We start from the raw sequence: 22,580 nt of genomic DNA on the forward strand, positions 1-22,580 counted from the left end.
GAGCTTATGTGAGTGCGCGTGTAAAAGCATTTCAGTTCTGCTGAACCAAATAAGACAGGTCAGGGTGAAGAAGTGACAGCCAAATAAAAGCTTACCACAAAACGGAGAAGTTATGACAAATCAGACTATAACGCAAAAAGAAAGTGCAGCTTTATGGTTTCATGGACAAAATAATTTCTGTGGCTGCAATATGACGAGCTAAATAACCAGGGCTGCACATAAGTGGTCCGCAGGTGCGCATTCGCTGTCAAAATAAAAAACACGCACAAGGGTTAGGGTTAGGGTTAAATTTAAAAACTGTACTTTTGAGTTAAAATATATATTTATAATTTTAATAAATGACAAATTAAAAATGCATGAACATTTTTTTGTATCGAAAAAATATCGAACCGTGACACCAAAGTATCGAACCGAACCGAACTGTGAATTTTGTGTATCGTTGCACCCCTACTAATTATGTTATGAAAATGACGTATTAACTACTAAAAAACACTGACCTTCGTGTAAATGCTTGGAGCAGACTAACCTGTGAGCTGGAGTGTCCTGGGACGTTATATTTGGTCTTTGAATGGCTGCAATCCAGTCGCGTCTTTGTTACTTCGGAAACATGGCTTGAACAATTTCTCTTCAACGACGTAATCCGATAACAACCGATCTCTTTACCCGTCGGCTTCCCGTGGCTGTCATGCGACCGGCTATTGCAGTTAATAATACAACGGCTTCTTGACATTTTTGTGTTTCTTTTTATCGCTGTATAACTGATTTTAATTGAAAGCCTGCGTGCGCTAGTACCGCTTGCCACGAGTTCCCAGAATCCTTTGCGGTTCTACCCGTGAATGACCTCACATTTTCAATCTCTATATAATATGCATGTTAAATTTTATATTTGGGGTAAAATATCAAGTCTTTTCAAGTAAACCGGTTCAAGTCCAATTCAAGTCCCAAGTCATTGGTGTAAAAGTCCAAGTCAAGTCACAAGTCTTAGAACATTTTTTCAAGTCAAGTCTAAAGTCATAAAATTAATGACTCGAGTCTGACTCGAGTCCAAGTCATGTGACTCGAGTCCACACCTCTGCTGGAAAGTAATGCATTGTGTTTTGTGTTTGATGTGTAATTAATAGAAGGCATCAGGATGGGCATGTATGCGTTAACAGTTTCTGTCACCTCAAGCACAAAAATATTGCCCCTTTTAGTAATTATTAAGGCTGTTTTGCAAAAGAAAGAATACATTTGATTAATTGGATTTTTTATTATATTCTTATTGGCTCAAATGCAGTTTATCCAATCACAGACCGTATGGGATCAAAGGAGACACTGGTTGTTAAGGCAGGTCATCCCAGCTCAACTATCTCAGTAGATGACTGTTTTTTTACTGTTTTGTGTTTTCAAACAAAAGTAAACAGAGGAATAGGTATTAAAATATCTATTATATTGTACAAATGTTAAATTAGGTGTGTCTAGACCCTAAAATGCACAGGCAGTGTTCTACTGTCCAATGAAAATGCAAAAAAATAAAATAAAATGTGACATTTACTTCCAGAGCAGGGAAAACCAGAAAAGGCTCCTCTTACTTGGGAAATTTATAGAACAGTGATTCTGTATTTCATTTGCTTGGTCTCTGTTAGATTAGGCAATGTCGGACTATAGATTTGTTTTGTGCTAATTGGCTGTAATGGGGTTGTATTTTAAAAGGTAGCAAACATTATTGAACATAAATATTTTAAAGTATCCACTGAGTTCCCCAACTTTAAAAATTGGGAGTATCACCCAAGCTCTTGGAGCCTGATTAATTAAATAACAAACTGACAAAAAGGCATAATTAGGAAATTGCTTCTGTGGGGAATCTGTACAGTGAATATCAGTAAAGAATGGAAAATAAGGATTGGCAGGATGTGAGACCTGTAGATGGCGTAACAGATGGAGGTATGATGCAAGAGTAAAGGGGAAAAACGTGGCGCAGAAAGGCTGAAAGCTTGACAGTTAGAATATCCATGAAAAGTGTTGCTTTGAATCCTGTTTTTCATCTCAGTAAACCAGAATGATCCGTCTCTAGTCCAGAGCTGTTAAAATGTTTACATACTGTGTGTGTGTGTGTGTGTGCGTGCGTGCGTGCGTGCGTGCGTGCGTGCGTGCGTGCGTGCGTGCGTGTGTGTTTGTTTGGAGACGGAGAGAAAGAGTGGAAGAAGTGCAAGAAAATAGTATAACAGGTGGAAATGAGGTAGGATGGGGCTGGAAAGAGCGTGCCTGTGTTTTGTGTGTAGATTTGTGTGTTTGCTTGCTGACATGTATGTGTGGAAATGTTTCTCAAAATGTTTGTTTTACTTGTCACTAAAAAATGGCAGTATGACTGGCCAAGCAGAAGCCCCATTGGATTTGAATGACTTTAATAAGAAAAATTAAGAACTAAAAAATACACTCCATTATTTAATTAAAGCTTGGTGAGGAGCGGAGCTTTTTCTTATTGGTGTATTAAAACAACATTCAACCGAATGGATATAACTGAACATCAATCAAGCCTTTTCCTAGTGAATTTACAAAGTTACTAATCAGGCTCTTCAGTACCAAATAAATCAGATTTTGCACTGTAGAGAACTTTTATAGTTCTACTGTGTATGGTGACATAACGAAGCCTAACACGTTTTACAACAGCCATCAATGACTAGATAGAGCTAAACTCATTTTACATTCTTTACAGTCTAAAATGCACATAGACTAAACTGTAACTTTCCCTGGTCACAAGCAATGGTGAAGAATTTTTGCACATTTACTTTAACTGGTAGAGGTGTGAAATAAGGTTGGGCAATATTTAAAATTTTTCCATCCGGCATTCATCAGTCCAATAAATGGCGATAGGCGATATATTCGTGCAGTTGACTTCTTAGTGGGCGGAGCACTTTAATCATGCACAGACTGATTTGTGCGTGTAGAACATATAAGTGTTATAAGTGAATATCTAAGAGGTTCCTGAGTGTATCGCTTTTTATTTAAGTGAACAAAGGGTTTCCACTTTACGGCAGGCTGCCACACTGGCAGAGTTTAAGCTAACTCATTAAACAAATGCTGTAGGACATGATATCCCTCTGCGCTATAGTACATCTTGGAGAGGTAAGAGTGGGCCAGCTAACAAGGCTAACGCAGTTGTGGTTTTAAGATCTAGGCCCAAACTGTGTTTCTTCTGCCACAAGCCTGGCCATGTGGTTGTGTGAAACTGGCACTCAAGCGGAAAGCGCATCCGAAGGGAAAAAGGCCTGATTTGAAAACAATAAGCTGTGGTTCTCAAACCGACAAGGTTGCCAGGCCCAGCAAAAGACCACACTTGGGGCATAGTTGCTCCTGTGCTCAGTGTAAGAGGTCAACTAGCCCTGAGCTGCCGCTGGTTGACCATTTCTCAGGTCCTCAAAATGACCTGCAGGGGGACAGATTATGTATAACACCACTACTCAGACCCGCACCCCTGGCTAACAAACATGCCTGTACCCCTGACCTGACCCATATGGAAAATAAATAGTAAAAACATATATGATAAGTAAATCATATATAAATCATATAAGGCTTACATGATTTACTCATGAAAGTGGCCACTGTCTCATTACTTTTAGGGGAACGTAACAATAAGTATTGATTGGAGGGAATATTCTACTGTTTGTTTCAGTATTAATATAGCTACTATCTATCTATCTATCCATCCATCCATCCATCCATCCATCCATCCATCCATCCATCCATCCATCTGAGATACACCAAATCGCACAAAAGACTTCAGAGATTTTATTTTTTTATGTTCACTGGAAGAGACATTTTGATTTTTAACTTACGTTTTGTTTCATTTTGTATTTGTTGTTTGGTGAAGTATGTAAGATAGATAAACACTGGAACGGCCTGTAAACACGGTTATAGTGGAAAAAAGAAGCCAGTTTCTCTTTGTTTCCCTCCCCACCATTGTGGGGATTTTTTATTTAAATAATTATTTTTTTGTTTTTTTCTGAACATAGGCTACTGCCTTTCTTTCTTTCTGTATGAGCTTTGAGTAAATGATTCGCTGCATTTAAACGCACTCTGAGCAGGGTGCATGTGCTTGCAGCTGGAATAGGGTTTCGTTAAAACAGTGCTATTCTTTTTCCTGTTGACTGCTTCTCTTAGCTTCAACCAACATTATTAGCAAACTTACTCATGGGCAAATAAATAAATCTCTCTTGTAAAAACGATCGGCGGAAGGCTCAGCCTATCATTGATGGTTGATAAATTTGTCCAATCGCCTAAACCTAGTGTGAAATAAAGCTTCCGTACTGCAGCTGTAATTGGTATTGTTACTTATTTATATAAATGCCTTTGACATAACAATGCTTCTTGGCAGTACATCTTGTAGTACTGTAGTGTTAGAAAGTATCTCTATTTTCCCTTAAATGGTGCCACATTTGTAAGGAAAATGTGTTTATGGGTTGAGCAGCATAGTTGAATAGGTGGATTACACCCATGAAAAACTTGCCAATGCCAAAAAATGCTTATTCTGCTGTTGACTCTTGTTTTGAGATACATGTACCCCAGGTGCTGACAATCAGGTGCCTGACTCCATCCTCTATCCTTTGGACTCATTCCAGAACTTAAGCTACGGTCATTTGAAAAAGAAAGTTTTCACAGGACTCTGTGCAGTCCTGTGAAAAACTAAGTATGGCTTTATAACTTCCATAAGGATTAAAAGGTTGTGTAGCAGCCAGATTTTGCTAATCAAATGCATGCAATTAATGGATCTCTAGCAATTGTGATGATCTCCACAAAAGCAGAGGTTTTGGCAGTTCAATGGTCTGGAGCATTCAGGTACGTATTTAAACAATGCAAATGAGTGAGTGTTGCAGTAAATTTACCACAAGGTTAGACCACACAATGTTCAAAAACTATAAAAAACAAACAAACAAATGAGCAAAACTCTTGACTCCCTTTCCAAATCATTTGTAGTCTGGCCCGTCACTTTTGTCAGAAATAAAATAGCAAAATAGTAAAATAGTTAGAAGACTTGAGCAAAAGTTTTGCTCAGTGTCACTTAAAGAATTGGGGGGGAAAAGTGTAATTAAAGCAGCCTTTCCACAAGTGGCTTTGTAAACCTCCAGAAATTAATGCTATCTTAAATGCTTAAAAATTACTCTTAATAACTGTATCATCTGAAAGATGCCAGTATTCGTACTAAAATGGTAAATAAGAGATCTGGCTCAACAGGAAGAATTTACCTAGAAAAGCCCAGAAAGGCTTGAAGTGAGTGGTGTTCCCTTTTACCAATGATGAAAGAGAGATCAGATTTTTTATATGTACCACAGTGGGGTCGACTATTGTCTGACTGATGAACAAACAGTTGGGCCATCCCCAAATCCCAGTTGGAGTTTACACATACACACACAAGCACACACACGCACACAGTAAAATCCCACTGTGTGTGTGAACAAACAGAGGATGAAAGGCAAGACAACGAGGGGAAGAGCACATATAAAGAGCTGCTGTTTTATTAATGAACCTGGAAACAGGCTTGGGATTCTCAGGATGAGAGAGAGAGAGAGAGAGAGAGAGAGAGAGAGAGTGTGTGTGTGTGTGTGTGTGTGTGTGTGTGTGTGTGTGTGTGTGTGTCTTGGGCTGTGCACCCGCACAACAACAGAAACCAAGGTGGGTGCCTGGACAGTATTGACAGACACACACAGACACACACTCACAGTCTCTAATAAATTCACCCTAATTCATTCTCTCTTTTCTCTGGGGAAGAGCCAGCAGTTTGCCTGATCCAAGGAAGCTTCACGTTACCTTCCCTAAATAATTGATGCTCTCTCTCTGAGTTGCACTCACTTGTTCTTCTTTTTGCTCTGTGTTTCTGTCTGTTTTTCGTTTTTCTTCCCATCTGGTTAATTTTTTTCTTGGTCTTTTTTTCTGTCACTATGTCTTTGTTTCTTCTGTCTTTCCTCCTTTTCTTCTCTCCTGTCTCATTGTGTATCTGCATCACATACACACACACACACACACACACACACACACACACACACACACACACACACACACACACACACACACACACACACACACACACAAGTAAGCAGTTTGGGAGATTTGTCATAAAATTGCATTTTTTCCAGAGTTTTTAGAAAGCCAGGTCCTTTGGGTGTGTGTGCATAGCCTATATATTTCTGTGTGTGTGCGTAAAGGGGTGGCATGGTGGTTGAGAGGTTTTTTGGATGGGAAATCTTCTTGGGTACAAATGTTCCCCTCAAGAATTGAAACCAAAGAAAATTGTCTGCATTTAGAAGCACTGTGTGCATGAAGGGTTTTGTGTATATGCACATGCTTCTGCAGTGTGTCCATTTCTGTGAATGTTGAAGTGTGTGTGTGTGTGTGCGTGCATGCGTGTGTGTGTGTGTATGCACGCATACATGCTGGCATAGGGACCTTCTTCCCTCACTACCATAGGGACCTGACCCCACTAACCAGGGGTTAAGTGCTCCTTCTCTCTTTCTCTAACATTCATTTTCTCTTCTCTCTCATTCAGATTCCCTTCCCTTTTCTTCATTTCCTTCCATTGCATTTTTCTGTTTCTATGCTGAGGTTTTTACACTGCAATCCAGATGCACACTATTCATATTCATTTCAAATTTCAGATTTAGGGTATTGAGGCTTTCTGTTCATCTCAAAGACAACTTTGTCTTATGAAGTAATATCATTAAAACAGAAGGTCTGAGAGCAAGAGAATTGCCATTCATTTTTTCTGTTTACAAGTTTGTCCATTCATTGCGTGCTTTAATGGATACACCTGTAGAGTTAAATGCAATCCTGTACAGCAGCTCTGGTATGAATTATACGTTTACAAAGTTTACACATTTGCGCTTTGTGCTGACACTATTAACACTGTGATATTAGTATGATTATCATGCACTATATTGCCAAGAGTATTCATTCACCCATCCAGATCATTGAATTCAAGTATCCCAATCACCTCCATGGCCACAGGTGTATAACATCAAGTACCTATAAAATCAGACTGTTTCTAAAAACATTTATGAAAGAATGGTTTGCTCTCAGGAGCTCAGTGAATTTCAGTGTGGTACCATGTTAGGACATCATCTGTGCAACACATCAAGTCTGAAATTTTCTTGCTGCTAAATATTCCACAATCAGCTGTTGTTAGTGTTATAACTAAGTGGAAGCGACTGGGAATGACAGCAACTCAGCCATGAAGTGGTAGGCCGCATAAAATCACGTAGCATGGTCGGTGGATGGTGAGCAACATAGTATGCAGAGATCCCCAGCATTCTGCAGAGTTAGTAGGTACAAGCCTCCAAACTTCATGTGACCTTAAGATTAGCTCAAGAACAGTACGTAGAGAGCTTCCATGTTTCCATGGCTGAGCAGCTGCATCTAAGCCTGTCTAAGCCAGTCAAGTACGATGCAAAGCATCAGCTGCAGCGGCGTAAAGAACACTGCCACTGAACTCTAGAGCAGTGGAGTCATGTTCTTTGGAGTAATGAATCATGCTTCTTCATCTGGTAAGCCAATGGACAAGTCTGGCTTTGGCAGTTGCCAGGAGAATGGTACTTGTCTGACTGCATTGTGCTAAATTTAAAGTTTGGCTGAACAGGGTGTGGGGGTTTTTCTTCAGGACATGGGCTCTGCTCCTTAGTCCCCATGAAAGGAACTCTTAATGCTTCAACGCACCACAACATTTTGGACAATTTCATGCTCCAAACTTTGTAGGAACATAAATACATGGATGAGCAAGTTTGGTATGGAAGAACTGGTGGGCACAGAGTCCTGACCTCAGTCCGACTGAACAACTTTGGGATGAATTAGAGATGATGCCCCCATTAAAAACACTACTAAACCTTGTGGAAAGTATTCCCAGAAGACATCATATTAAACCATATGGCTTGGAATGGGATGGCATTCAAGTTCATATGCATGTGAAGGCAGAAGAGCAAATACTTGTAGTAATATTGTGTATCTCTTGGAAAAATCTGAGTGATTGATAGTGCCGAACTCCCTATTATGAGTTCCAAAGTTTTTCCAAGTGTCCTGATGATCATTTGCTCTCAACTTGACCATAGATGAGTTGGCAGACCTCTCAGGACCCACACATCAGGTTTAACTGTCAAAGTTGTACAAAGATGTTCATACTGTTATTGCATGCAAGCACCTTTTTGTCTCTCATCAAGGTGCTCAACAGCTACCTGTTTTTCTAAAGGTAACATTTAGAAAGGTAAAATAGATTGCCAGAAGAAAGGTGAATGTGAAACAGAGAGGGAGAGAATAAAAGGAATAAAAGCCATTAAAACAGCAAAATGAGTTACAGTTAGGGAACAGATCAGTCAGATTTAGTGTATGTACACCACCAGTCAAAAGGTTGGACACGCCTTCTCATTTCATGGTTTTTCTTTATTTTTTATGACTGTTTACATTGTAGATTCTCACTGAAGGCATTAAAACTATGAATGAACACATGGAATTCTTTCCTCATGTGAGCCAGTTTCGTTGTAGCGCTTGATGGTTTTTGCGAGTGCACTTGGGGACACATTCATAATTTTAGCAATTTTCTGGACTGACTGACCTTCAATTCTTAAACCTCCAAACTTTACTTAGCTGATTGGTTCTTGCTATGATATGAATCCTAACAGTTGTCAAATAGGACTGTGTACCGACCTGACTTCTGCACAACACAACTGATGGTCCCAACCCCATTAAGAAGGCGAGAAATTTCACAAATGAACCCTGACAAGGCACCACTGTGAAGTGAAAACTATTTCAGTTGACTACTGCAGATACCACTGACTATGGTATCTGGCACCAAGATGTTAGCAATAGATCCTTTAAGTCTTTAAGTTGTGAGGTGACGCCTCCATGGATCAGACTTGTTTGTCCAGCGCATCCCACAAATGCATGTGGGGCCTTGGTCCCCACATCCATCAGTGTGCACCCGTGACGTTGTTGCTGGGTCACCACTGTTTCTTCCTTAGACCACTTTTGGTAGATGCTGAGCATTACAGACCGTTTTGGAGGTCATTATTTTGATTATGCAAGACTTTTCATGTTAGGAGAAGATTTTTTAATTCATTTCCAGATTTAACTAGTAGCCAGTGAAGAGAAGGTAATATCAGATAAATATGACATTGCGTTCTCATCCACATTACTCGCTGCAGCATTTTTAGGTTCACTGAAGGCTTTTTAGAAAACTTTCAGAACTTATAATAATGAATTACAGTAGAAGCAATGAATGCATGAACTAGTTTTTCAGTATTCCTCTGAGATAGGGTGTTTCTAATTTTAGCAATGTGCAGATGAAAAAATTAGTCCTACATGTGTGTTTAATGTGCTCATTGGAGGATATATCCTGGTCAAAAGATTCTGACAGTGTTACTGGTAATGCCACCCAGAGTAACACCATGTTACTTAGATTCTTAGGGTAAAATATGACAAGTTTAATTACAGAACATACAAGCGCCAGTGTCTTACAAGACATGCCAATAAAAATAAAAAAAACTAGTTAGTTAATTTTCTAGCTTCATAGACAAGTAGTGCTAGATATCATCTGAATAGCAATGAAAATCAATACCTAAGGGAAGCATGTATAACATAAAATGTGCTGGTCCCAATACAAAACCCTGTGGTACTCGACAATTATCTTTTTTGTGTGAAGACTTGTCATTTACATGCACAGTTGTAATCTATTATATACACAATTCAAAACAGCTTGGTGCTGTTGGTCTAACAAGACAAATACAGAGACACTTCCACTATAAGAGCCTGTAATAAGGCCATTAGTAACCATCACTACTGCTGTTTAAATGCTATAATGCATTCTGACTCTTTACTGAAACTCCCCAAATAGACATTTCTTTCCAATGATCAGTTAACTGTTTTATAACTACTCTTTCGGGAAATTTTGAAGTTGTAGGAAGGTTTGAAATTGGTCTATAATTAGCTGAGACAGCTGGGTCAAGTAAAGCCTTTTTTGTAGTGGTTTAATTGCAGCCACCTTGAAAGCATTTGGTAAGCACTGTGTTAATAGAGATAAAATGATTATATTTTAAATTGTAGCCTTAGTTAATCATAGGACTTTGAACTGTGTTGTGGGAATGGGTCTAATAGATACAATGATGGTTTGGAGGAAGAAGTTATTGAAGTTGTCACGATATGTGCTGTGTGGCAGGCAGGATAGGACCCAAATGCAGGAACTCTCAGAGACAGGACTTACACTCAAAATGCAGCTTTTATTGCTGGATAAAAAACTCTTTTCACAGAAGACAAAACCAAACGCGAGGAACTAGAAATACGAACTGAAATCTAAACACTACGATGCTAAAAAGCTATGGAACAAAACTGGGCATGGAGAGAAAAAAGCATAATGAGGGTACAATGCAAAACAGAACAAGTAAAACACAGGGCTTAAATACACACTGGAACAATCACGGAATAGGAGACAGGAGGGAAACACAGCTGGGAGAAATCAGAGCTAACGAGACAAGGGGAAGCAAAACCAGACACACTGCACACAGGACAGGGACTATCAAAATAAAACAAGAAGCACATGATAGACACAGTGACACAAGCTGTGTCCCAAAACGTAGGCCGCATTCTTCCGGCCCACGTAGACCGCGAAGGCCGGAAGTGCGAGGCTGTGAAATGGGACAGTCTAGCCCTCAGATTTGCGTCACCGGTGTCTCGGTGGAGTTTAATAAACTCAGCCGTCTGCTCCTTGCTCTCTAAAATGTAACAGGACACTGGCGTAAATTCTCGACCGTCTCACACTTCTGTTTAATCAGTTTTCTGTTTGACGTTTATTCAGCTGTGTGAAAATCCCGGAGGAACCCACCCAATGGATTAATAAAGTTTTATTTAATCTAATCTAATAACTTTGATCTCAGCCAAACCAATTTAGTCTGGAACAAATAAAACACCGAAAAAGCCAAACAATTACATTTTTAAGTTATCCGAGTGACTTATATACAGTGGGGCAAAAAAGTATTTAGTCAGCCACCGATTGTGCAAGTTCCCCCACTTAAAATGATGACAGAGGTCAGTAATTCGCACCAGAGGTACACTTCAACTGTGAGAGACAGAATGTGAAAAAAAAATCCATGAATTCACATGGTAGGATTTGTAAAGAATTTATTCGTAAATCAGGGTGGAAAATAAGTATTTGGTCACCTCAAACAAGGAAAATCTCTGGCTCTCACAGACCTGTAACGTCTTCTGTAAGAAGCTTTTCTGTCCCCCACTCGTTACCTGTATGAATGGCACCTGTTTGAACTCATCATCTGTATAAAATACACCTGTCCACAGCCTCAAACAGTCAGACTCCAAACTCCGCCATGGCCAAGACCAAAGAGCTTTCGAAGGACACCAGGAAAAGTATTGTAGACCTGCACCAGACTGGGAAGAGTGAATCTACAATAGGCAAGCAGCTTGGTGTGAAAAAATCAACTGTGGGAGCAATCATCAGAAAATGGAAGACATACAAGACCACTGATAATCTCCCTCGATCTGGGGCTCCACGCAAGATCTCATCCCGTGGGGTCAAAATGATCATGAGAACGGTGAGCAAAGATCCCAGAACCACACGGGGGGACCTGGTGAATGACCTGCAGAGAGCTGGGACCAAAGTAACAACGGTCACCATCAGTAACACACTACAACGGCAGGGAATCAAATCCCGCAGTGCCAGACGTGTTCCGCTGCTGAAGCCAGTGCATGTCCAGGCCCGTCTGAAGTTTGCCAGAGAGCACATGGATGATACAGCAGAGGATTGGGAGAATGTCATGTGGTCAGATGAAACCAAAGTAGAACTTTTTGGTATAAACTCAACTCGTCGTGTTTGGAGGAAGAAGAATACTGAGTTGCATCCCAAGAACACCATACCTACTGTGAAGCATGGGGGTGGAAACATCATGCTATGGGGCTGTTTTTCTGCCAAGGGGACAGGACGACTGATCCATGTTAAGGACAGAATGAATGGGGCCATGTATCGTGAGATTTTGAGCCAAAACCTCCTTCCATCAGTGAGAACTTTGAAGATGAAACGAGGCTGGGTCTTCCAACATGACAATGATCCAAAACACACCGCCCGGGCAACAAAGGAGTGGCTCCGTAAGAAGCATTTGAAAGTCCTGGAGTGGCCTAGCCAGTCTCCAGACCTCAACCCCATAGAAAATCTGTGGCGGGAGTCCGTGTTGCTCGGCGACAGCCCCAAAACATCACTGCTCTCGAGAAGATCTGCATGGAGGAATGGGCCAAAATACCAGCTACTGTGTGTGCAAACCTGGTAAAGACCTATAGTAAACGTTTGACCTCTGTTATTGCCAACAAAGGTTATGTTACAAAGTATTGAGTTGTATTTTTGTTATTGACCAAATACTTATTTTCCACCCTGATTTACGAATAAATTCTTTACAAATCCTACCATGTGGATTCATGGATTTTTTTTTCACATTCTGTCTCTCACAGTTGAAGTGTACCTCTGGTGCAAATTACTGACCTCTGTCATCATTTTAAGTGGGGGAACGTGCACAATCGGTGGCTGACTAAATACTTTTTTGCCCCACTGTATCATGTTTAACCTGAGTAGCGAAAGACAGCAGGGTCTGAAAACGATGAAGCTGGGAGTCTGCTGCTCTTGCCGGCTCGAGTGACCATTGAATCCCCCGGCTAGCTATCGAGCTGGTGGGTAGCAGACGTCTCAGAAAACGTCGGAGCACTTTTGCAAATATGCAATGTCTTGATAAACCAAGCAGACATTTGAAGTTTACACGGCTACTTCCTCACCTGAAAATATGTTAAAAGTTTATTTGGTGACCCAGAAAGATTAATAAGAGTAATAGTAAAACTTAGTAGCGGCCGCCATTGTTTGAAACTGGAATTGGCTGGGCCGTGCTATGACTTCTGGGATATGGTGGGCCACGAAGGACACACCCGACCCATCCTTCAAATTCGAGGAAATGAAGGACACATTTGTCTGCCACATTTGAAGGAGTCGACGAATTGGGACAGCCTTCGTCGCCTGGCTGTGACGTAATCGGCCTTCAAATGCGGTCTCCAAAGGATGCAGTCTACGTTTTGGGACACAGCTACCGACTTGACACTGAACAAAAGGGACACAGGAACAAAACCCAAGAACTAGAAATCACAGAGCAAAGAACTAGAGAGCTAGAAATACTGATAAAGAAACCTAAACACTAATAGTGATAACAATGATGAAATCAAATATCAAAAACACAACACAACAAAACAAAACACTGGGTCACCAAACCAGGACCGTGACAGAAGTTAATTCTGAAAGATCAATTGGAGAGAAACTGTCTAAATAAATATCAGCAGTATTAAAAGTTATTGTACCCAATGAAACATCTGTTAGAAAGGTGTGAATATTTTTTTCTTCAATGTTTAATACATTTATGTGAAGAAATTCATGAAGTTACTACTAGTTGAAGGAATACTTGGCTCAACAGGATTTTTACTTCTTGTCAGTCTGGCTGCAGAGCTGAAAAGAAACCTAGGATTGTTTCTGTTTTCATCTGTCAGTGATGAATAATAAGATGTCCTATCTTTACAGATAGTTTTGTTTTATAGAGTAACAAGCTGTTTTACCACGCCAAACAAAGATCTTCTAAATGAGTACAATTCCATCTAGTGCAATAAAATTCTTTTACTAGTTCTGGGTAGTCCATTATTAGTAATTTAAAATGTAGTAAGAAATGAGTAGAAAAACTACTCATACTTATAGTCATGACTATACAGTGGTCCCTCGCTATAACGCAGTTTACCTTTCGCAGCCTCTGTCATGGTGTGCCGTGTGCAGGCAGGAAAAGAGGACCCAAACGCTAGACTCGGTGAACAGGAAGAGGCAGCTTTATTGTGCTGTGGCAGAAACTCCAAACATAACAGTGTGTGAATGTGTGTGTGAATGGGTGACTGAATGTAGTGTAAAGCGCTTTGGGGTCCTTAGGGACTAAGTAAAGTGCTATACAAATACAGGCCATTTTTACCATTTACCATAACTCACAATAACAACCCTAAACTGAAAACACAAAGCTAATAACAAACACTTGGAACCTGAAGATGAGAGACTGAGAACACGGAAGCAAAACACACAGCTTGTTGAGAGTACAACGCAACACTGAACACTGGAGGACACACACTATAAATAGACAGGCAGGAACATGAGGGAACGAGGAACAGGTGGGAACACAGCCGGAAGAAATTAGACTTAACGAGACAGAGGAAGCGAAACTAGAAACATGGACATAAGATATGAACCTTCAAAATAAAACAGGAAATCCACAGACTGAACACAGATAACTCTTACAGAGAACAGAAGAAACAAAGTACAGGGGCCAGAGTGACATCAGGGGCAAAGGAATACACAAGCTAAGAAATACAGAACAGAAACCAAAACACCAGTAGTCATAACCCAAGAACCAAAAGGAAAACAGACCAATAAGCAATAATATAAAATCAAAACACTGGGCACTGGGTTTCACGTATTTTTATGTGCAATTTCGCATGCCTTTTTTTTTTTTTTTTTTTTAACAGTGCATTGTGTTCCATCGTCCTCCGTGCGGTGTCTCCTGTACAGTACAAATATGTTCCACTTGTCAAATTTACCTAAATCTTCTATCGCTAGCAGTGTGACTCTGAAGTGCTGTACTTGGTGTTTGTAAGTTTTCTCCCCAACAAACACAACAATGTCGAAGAAACGTTTTGCACCGTCAAAGGCACCTGCGGTAGCACCCAAAAGGCAGAGGAAGATGCTAACCATCGCACCAAAATTTGGACTTCTGGACATGCTAAAAGAAGGTAGAAGTTACTGTATTTTTCGTGTGCCCAACAGGTCCTTTACTCCAGTCAACTTTAACCCATTTATTTAAAGTACAATTTTTGCATTTACAATTTAGTCAAGTAAGTTCAGCTTGTGGGGATAGGTTAATTGATTAATCCAAATTGTCACTAGGTGTGAATGTGCGAGTGAATGTGAGTGTGAATGGTTGTCTGTCCCTGTGTGTTAGTCCTGCGACAGACTGGCGACCTGTCCAGGGTGTACCCCGCCTTTCGCCCTATGACAGCTGGGATAGGCTCCAGTGCCCCCCGCGACCCTGAAAAGGATAAGCGGAAGCGAATGGATGGATGGATGGAAGTTCATTGGTATTGGAAAATATAGAATGCACGAGACCAGTTTTATCTTCCAGTTATTTAATTTTTTGTATTTAAAGCCCCGCATGTGCACATTCATACAATTGACTGGTATAGTTACAAAGGCAGTAAAAATGCCATAGAATACTAATAAAGAATATTATCCAGGTACCACACCATATTTTTATTTTTATTGTAGCATCAGAAGAAACAATCAGCCTTACCTGTGTGTTGCTCTCAACAAACAACTGAATTTTACTGTATATAACATTTTGTGGAGTCAAATATATGCTGTAGCAAGCAGTAAAGTGAAATCCAACGCAGCACTTGATACTGTGTGTGTGTGTGCGTGCGCACGCGTGTGTGTGTGTGTGAGCGAGAGCAAGAAAGAGAGAGAGAGAGAGAGACAGACATACAGAGAGAGCATGTTTTTTGCTGGTTGGTTCTTTACTGAGAGACTGAGTCAAGAGTCCCTAATCCTTGCCATCAGAGACTTCTTAGCACACGCATACATGCACACATACACACATACACACATACACACAAATTCATACACGTTCTTATCAGCTTGCCCAGTGAACCATTATGGTGTGTGTGTGTGTGTGTGTCTGTGTGCTCACTGATGAGGGGATACCAGTCCTCCCATGACAGAGGTAATCCTGTTCAATGGCAGGTCTGGATATCCCAACTGGTATGTGTGTGTTTGTGTGTTACTCTGTGTGTATCCCATAGCAGCAGGTCATAGAGCCCCAGTCTACTGTCCGCCTGCCACTCTCTCTTAGTCTGCGTGTCTGCCAGTTTGTTTTCTGTACTGTCTTGTGCTCAGTCTACTGTCCATTTGTAGTTAGGCAATGGTGCCTTTTTCTTTGAGAGGGCTGTTTGGATTCTGTTTTTAAAAAGAAAAAAAAAAACTCAACATGGTTCATGAGTACCCCATTGCAGTTCTTGTTACATTAGTTCCCTAAAGACATAGGTTGCAGAATGGAAAACCCAAAGTGATTTGGGGTAGTTTTATGGATTATTTATGAAAGATTATGGATTATTTACTATGTGCATTTATGAAGCTTTTGTTATTGTTTTTCTACTTTCAGGTGACAGCCTTATGTGCATCTGAGCAATAATAATAATAATAATGATAATAAAAAACTTTATTTATATATCACTTTTCAAAACAAAGCTACAAAATTCTTCAGAATACAATAGAAATAGAAATAGAATGATTAAAAAGATAAAGTTAAATCATCATTAGGCAGGGAAATACATCACAAGGACATTAAAAAAAGCCAAAACAATGGAAAACAGAAAATAAAAAGCATATATAAAATAATTAAAAATGATTGCTAGGTTGTTAAATTTAGAACAACACAGAAGAAACACAGTGGAGGGACAGAAAAGTCCTGCTTATAAAAATGTGTCTTTAAACGATATTTTAAAGACCTGAACAAGCTTGCCAGTCTGATCTCCTTAGGAAGAAAGTTGCAAAGAAAGAGTGCCTTGACTGAAAAACGCTCAGGATTTTGGGTTGGCCAGCAAAGCCTTGGCTCAGGAGATCTGAAAGGTGGATCAGGCCTTTAAAAACAGCAATAAAATCTGAAAATCAATTCTGAAATTAATAGGTAACCAATGAAGATATCTTTTCTGTTATTGGTTTTAATAAGAGGTCTGGGTGCTCAATTTTGGACAAGCTGTGTGAACTTTTCTGTCTCAAATAAGAGTGTAATGAAATTCAGTAATCTTACTTTTGGATAAAATTGATCTCATCTTACTAAATGTCTTAAGCTGCATAAAATAAAACTGGACAACTATGCTAACATATTTTTCAAGCTAAGGTGACACTGACATTTTTATAATATTGGCTCCAGTTTATAGACGAGGAAATCAGGTGTGTTGTACATGGATTAGACGCATTGGGGCCAATAGCTACCCCAGTTCTGTGCCGTTCAGTAGTTATTATCTTGGATACAGTCATTCAATACATTGAGGTTAAAATGTCATTGGGGTGAAAAGAGATCTACAGTTGTGTGTCATCTACACAGTTGTCAAAGGACAAAACATCCATAAAGCATAAAGCTCCTGCTTCAGCTAAAAATAATTTCAGTGATGTTAGAACAAGAAGCTTTTAGGTTGAGTTTTTAGCCCAGTATTGATTTGAATTAAGGCGTTGCTGTCTATAACAGCTGTATGTTTATGCGGTCTGCATGTGTGAGTGTGGTTGGATTCAAACTGTAAATTTGTCATGTGCATGTCCAAAATTAGCATGTAGCTGACTGAATTTGTTTTGAAATTATGGCGAGGTTCATGAGTATGTGTGGTTCCTGGCCAAATGTGTTTTCAGATCAGTGCAGGGTATGTGTGTGCATGCTTAGCTGTGTACGCTGTTGTGTTTTGGGAATATTATAGTGTCTGTTTTTCAGCACACCAGCGGGGGGCTAATGGAACAGCTTTGTTGGTTTAAAAGAATTACCAGCTTCCTCCGCCAGAATCAACTCATAATCTCCTTTACTGGCACCACTAGGCTCACTGCCATACCATTGACAGCACCTAGTAACGCAACACACATATGCACACAAATGGTGATCAGCCAAACACCACTACAAGATGCTAACTCTCTTGTGAGAACTGACTTGATGAAAAGAGAGAGGTGGGAAAAAAGAACCGTATAACAACAACAAAATACCCGTAAGACAATAAAGAAAGGGACAGAGGTATGAGGTGAAGTGACAGAGAGAAAGGAGGACAACAGTGGAAGAGTGGGGGTGAGACAGGGAGAAAGCGCAAGAGATGAGAGCTGCAGGGTTATCAGTGCTTAACAGTTCCACCCTATATAATGTTGCATTGGACATCAAAGAAATAGCTCCTTTTTGTTTCCAGGCTTTGGATATATCCCTTGTCGGAATGTGGTGTGTACACACACTCCAAGTTTAAAAGTGATGGTGGCAATGGCTGTCAAGAAAAACTGTCATCGAAAGCTGGACAGATGACAAGTGAATAATGGAAAACAGAAGAGTGGGAGTAAAAGAGAGCAAAAAAAAGACTACTGTTTTAATTGTACCATAGAACTGTATTAATAGTTTAATTTAAAAAAAAATGCTGCTTGTGCAGTTAGCTGAGCAGTTCTACATATGTACGTTCTACATCAATATGATTTTTTACAACATTTATTGAGCCATATACACTGCATATATGTTGTGACTTCACATATTGCCAGTGACGGATGATCTAAAAGATGCTAATGCAATCTTCTCAGGTGGACTCATAATCCACAATTTTCAGGGTCAAATTACAAGTCTTTGTGTCATGCTTTTACTTTTAATTTTCTTTCCTACAAGTTCTGACCAGAAGTGAAACTTTTTATCTTAGCTTCTATGGTGCTGTTCCACTAGGTGTGTTCACTGCTTTCAACCATGTTTCTTCTGCTTATAAATTAGTTAGAGCTTTTGTGGACAAATTGTGCTTTTACTTGTTTCATACAGAAAGGTGTGCTGTGCTGTATGTGAACTCTTAATTCTTCTGAAATCCAAATCATATACTAAATTAAGACTATACTTAATTGTTTGTAAAATATTATGATAAAGATATATATAAAAATAAATAAATTCCCCACTCGCCCCTGTGGGCGGTCAATCCTTCAAGCTTGGGTCCTCTACCAGAGGCCTGGGAGCTTGAGGGTCCTGCACAGTATCTTAGCTGTTCCTAGGACTGCGCTCTTCTGGACAGAGATCTCCAATGTTGTTCCCGGGATCTGCTGGAGCCACTCGCCTAGCTTGGGAGTCACTGCACCTAGTGCTCCGATTACCACGGGGACCACCGTTACCTTCACCTTCCACATCCTCTCGAGCTCTTCTCTGAGCCCTTGGTATTTCTCCAGCTTCTCGTGTTCCTTCTTCCGGATGTTGCTGTCATTCGGGACCGCTACATCGATCACTATGGCCGTCTTCTTCTGTTTGTCTACCACCACTATGTCCGGTTGGTTAGCCACCACCATTTTGTCCGTCTGTATCTGGAAGTCCCACAGGATCTTAGCTCGGTCATCCCATTTTGACCCCGGGACTTCCAGGTTATACTCGGCACAGATGTTCCTGTACACTCTGCCGGCCACTTGGTTATGGCGTTCCATGTATGCCTTGCCTGCTAGCATCTTGCACCCTGCTGTTATGTGCTGGATTGTCTCTGAAGCATCTTTACACAGCCTGCACCTGGGGTCTTGCCTGGTGTGATAGACCCCAGCCTCCCGATTACCACTGGGACCACCGTCACCTTCACCCTCCACATCTTCTTGAGCTCTTCTCTGAGCCCTTGGTATTTCTCGAGCTATATATATCTTAGGGGTGCAACGATACACAAAATTCACGGTTCAGTTTGGTTCGATACTTTGGTGTCACGGTTCGATATTTTTTCGATACAAAAAAACTTTCATGCTTTTTTAATTTGTCATTTATTAAAATTATAAATATATATTTTAACTCAAACGTACAGTTTTTAAAATAAAATAATAATTCTATCTGATTGAGAAAACACTCATCTTTGGAAAAGAGAGTTTATTACAGAGAAATGGCTCTTTCCAAAATAAAAGCTATACTATATGCTTCTTCTGGGCTATATTCTCAGCAGCATATTAAACATATCAGGTCCCCATAAGGAGAATCATGTGCTAACGGCATATATATATATATATATATATATATATATATATATATATATATATATCCTCAGCCTCCCTGGGAAAGTCTATGCCAGGGTGCTGGAAAGGAGAGTTCGTCCGCTAGTCGAACCTCGGATACAGGAGGAATATTGCGGTTTTCGTCCTGGTCGCGGAACACTGGAGCTCTTTATCCTCTCGAGGATACTTGAGGGTGCATGGGAGTTTGCCCAACCAGTCTACATGTGTTTTGTGGATTTGGAGAAGGCATTCGACCGTGTCCCTCGGGGTGTCCTGTGGGAGGTGTTGCGGGAGTATGGGGTGTCTGGCCCATTGCTACGGGCCATTCGATCCCTATACAACCGTTGCAAGAGCTTGGTTCGCATTGCCGGCAATAAGTCGGACTCGTTCCCGGTGGGTGATGGTCTCCGCCAGGGCTGCCCTTTGTCTCCGGTTCTGTTCATAATTTTTATGGACAGGATTTCTAGGCGCAGCCAAGTGGCGGAGGGCTTTCGCTTTGGTGGCCTCAGAATCTCATCTCTGATTTTTGCGGATGATGTGGTTCTGTTGGCTTCATCGGGTGAGGGCCTCCAGGTCGCACTGGAACGGTTCGCAGTGTGAAGCAGCGGGAATGAGGATCAGCACCTCCAAATCTGAGGCCATGGTTTTCAGCTGGAAAAGGGTGGAGTGCCCACTCCGGGTCGGGGATGAGTTCCTGCCCCAAGTGGAGGAGTTCAAGTATCTCGGGGTCTTGTTCGCGAGTGATGGGAGAAGGGAGCCGGAGATCGACAGACGGATTGGGGCTGCAGCTGCAGTAATGTGGACGCTGCACCGGTCCGTCGTGGTGAAGAGGGAGCTGAGTGTAAAAGCGAAGCTCTCAATTTACCGGTCGATCTACGTCCCTACCCTCACCTATGGCCACGAGCTGTGGGTAGTGACCGAAAGAACGAGATCGCGGATACAAGCGGCAGAAATGAGCTTCCTCCTAAGGGTGGCTGGCCTCTCCCTTAGAGATAGGGTGAGAAGTTCGGCCATCCGGGAGGGGCTCAGAGTAGAGCCGCTGCTGCTCCACATCAAAAGGAGCCAGCTGAGGTGGTTCGGGCATCTGACAAGGATGCCCCCTGGGCGCCTCCTGGGTGAGGTGTTCCAGGCATGTCCCACCGGGAGGAGGCCCCGGGGCAGACCCAGGACACGCTGGAGAGATTATATCTCTCGGCTGGCCTGGGAACGCCTTGGTATTCCCCTGGATAAGCTGGAGGAGGTGGCTGCGGAGAGGGAGGTCTGGGCCTTTTTGCTTAGGCTGCTACCCCGCGACCCGGCCTCGGATAAAGCGGATGAAGATGGATGGATGGATGGAGATATATATATATATATATATATATATATATATATATATATATATATATATATATATATATACATATGTGTATGTATGTGTGTGTGTGTGTGTGTGTGTGTGTGTGTGTGTATCCAATGTAAACGATTCTGGCAAGCAATAAACATTGGAAAGTTGTTATACCATGATGTTAGAATGATTTGTTTGTTTATATTGGCAATGAACAGGTAATTTGGCTAATTATTTTCTATTTTTGATTTAAATTCCTTTGTTTGCCAGAAAGGTGAGGAAAAAGTTTTACCAGGAAATCTTTTTATCCTGAGTAAGCGTATGTTCAAGGTTTACACTTTTTTGTAGTTAATTTACTGGATACAGCTTGTTATGGAAATATCTAAATTTATGAAAAATAAACAGCAATGTTTTGTGCGGCAGTGCTTAATTTCTTAAGGCACAGTGGCACACACAATACACACACACACACAAACCCTTCTCATACTAGACTCATATATACACTTAACACACACACACACTGAAGTAAAATGTTCCATCAAAGTACAAAAGTGGTGCGAGAAAAGGAGATGGAGAAAGAAAAAGGGAGAGGTCTGAGATCTGAGAGGAGAGGAGACGAGAACAATGGCTTTATGTCTTGACAAACACTTAGCCGAGGCCTTTAGACTAACACTTTGGAGCAGACATGTCTTCCTGCATACCAATAGCAAATACTGTCATTCCCCATCTAACTCAGAGGCTTTTGATGTTCTATTCACAGAGATAGAGAGAAGGGAGGTGAAGAAGGGGATATAGGTAGAGTGAGTGCAGTGAAAAGGAATGGGGGAAACATGACGGAATAAAAAAAGAGAAGGAAGGAAGGAATAGAGTTTGTTGAATTAGATAAGAGGGCCTATGATATTGCTCTCTAACAATTTCATGTTTTCTTTCTTTTCCCTTTGCTTTTCTCCTTCTGTCTCGCTGTCTCTTTTTACGTTTCGGATAATCTATAGATCATAGCAGTAAAAACAAGTTCCAAGTAGAAGGGAGAAAGAGGAAATGGAGAATACACAATGGATCCCCCTCCATGGTGGTATGTAATTTCATGTATGTAATTTTTAAGACTGTTCTGCTTATAATTTGCTTCTTTTTTGCTACTGTTTTCACATTAATTGTCCATCAATTTAGTGTCAACTTTTAAACATTTAAAAGCCGGTAGTTTGAATCGAGTTAAAGGTTTTCACATAACAGTGACATGCAAACGATCATGTCTGCACGCATATGCCATTTCCCTTACCAACTACATCTCTTATCTGCCAAAGTGCACAGACACTGGCAGGCACAAACAAACACACATACCCCACACACTTAATTACACACACATACACATGCATGCAACCTCCTCTGCAAGTTGATAAGTGTGTTAGGAGGCAGGGAGAAATTATTAATTATGAAGCTAATGGGCACCAG

At 40.8% G+C, this 22,580-nt stretch overlaps 1 protein-coding gene across 2 annotated transcripts in view; it reads left to right on the forward strand.

The window, feature by feature from the left end:
- Nucleotides 1-22,580, forward strand: part of esrrga (estrogen-related receptor gamma a) — a 180,353-nt gene that overhangs the window by 39,877 nt on the left and 117,896 nt on the right. Inside the window, exon 3 of one of the 2 annotated variants that reach the window (XM_086282046.1) lies at nucleotides 22,124-22,217. The exons of the other annotated variant lie outside the window; for it this stretch is intronic. Coding sequence (XP_086138172.1) covers nucleotides 22,198-22,217 — 20 coding nt within the window. The 5' untranslated portion in view covers nucleotides 22,124-22,197. The remainder of the gene's footprint in view (nucleotides 1-22,123; nucleotides 22,218-22,580) is intronic. 2 annotated transcript variants of the gene reach the window in all.

Source organism: Aulonocara sp. 'chitande type north' Nkhata Bay, linkage group LG1 (genome assembly GCF_057382095.1).
Source record: "Aulonocara sp. 'chitande type north' Nkhata Bay isolate Kocher_YH1m ecotype deep benthic linkage group LG1, A_spYH_male_GT1.1, whole genome shotgun sequence".
Classification (NCBI taxonomy): Eukaryota; Metazoa; Chordata; class Actinopteri; order Cichliformes; family Cichlidae; genus Aulonocara; species Aulonocara sp. 'chitande type north' Nkhata Bay.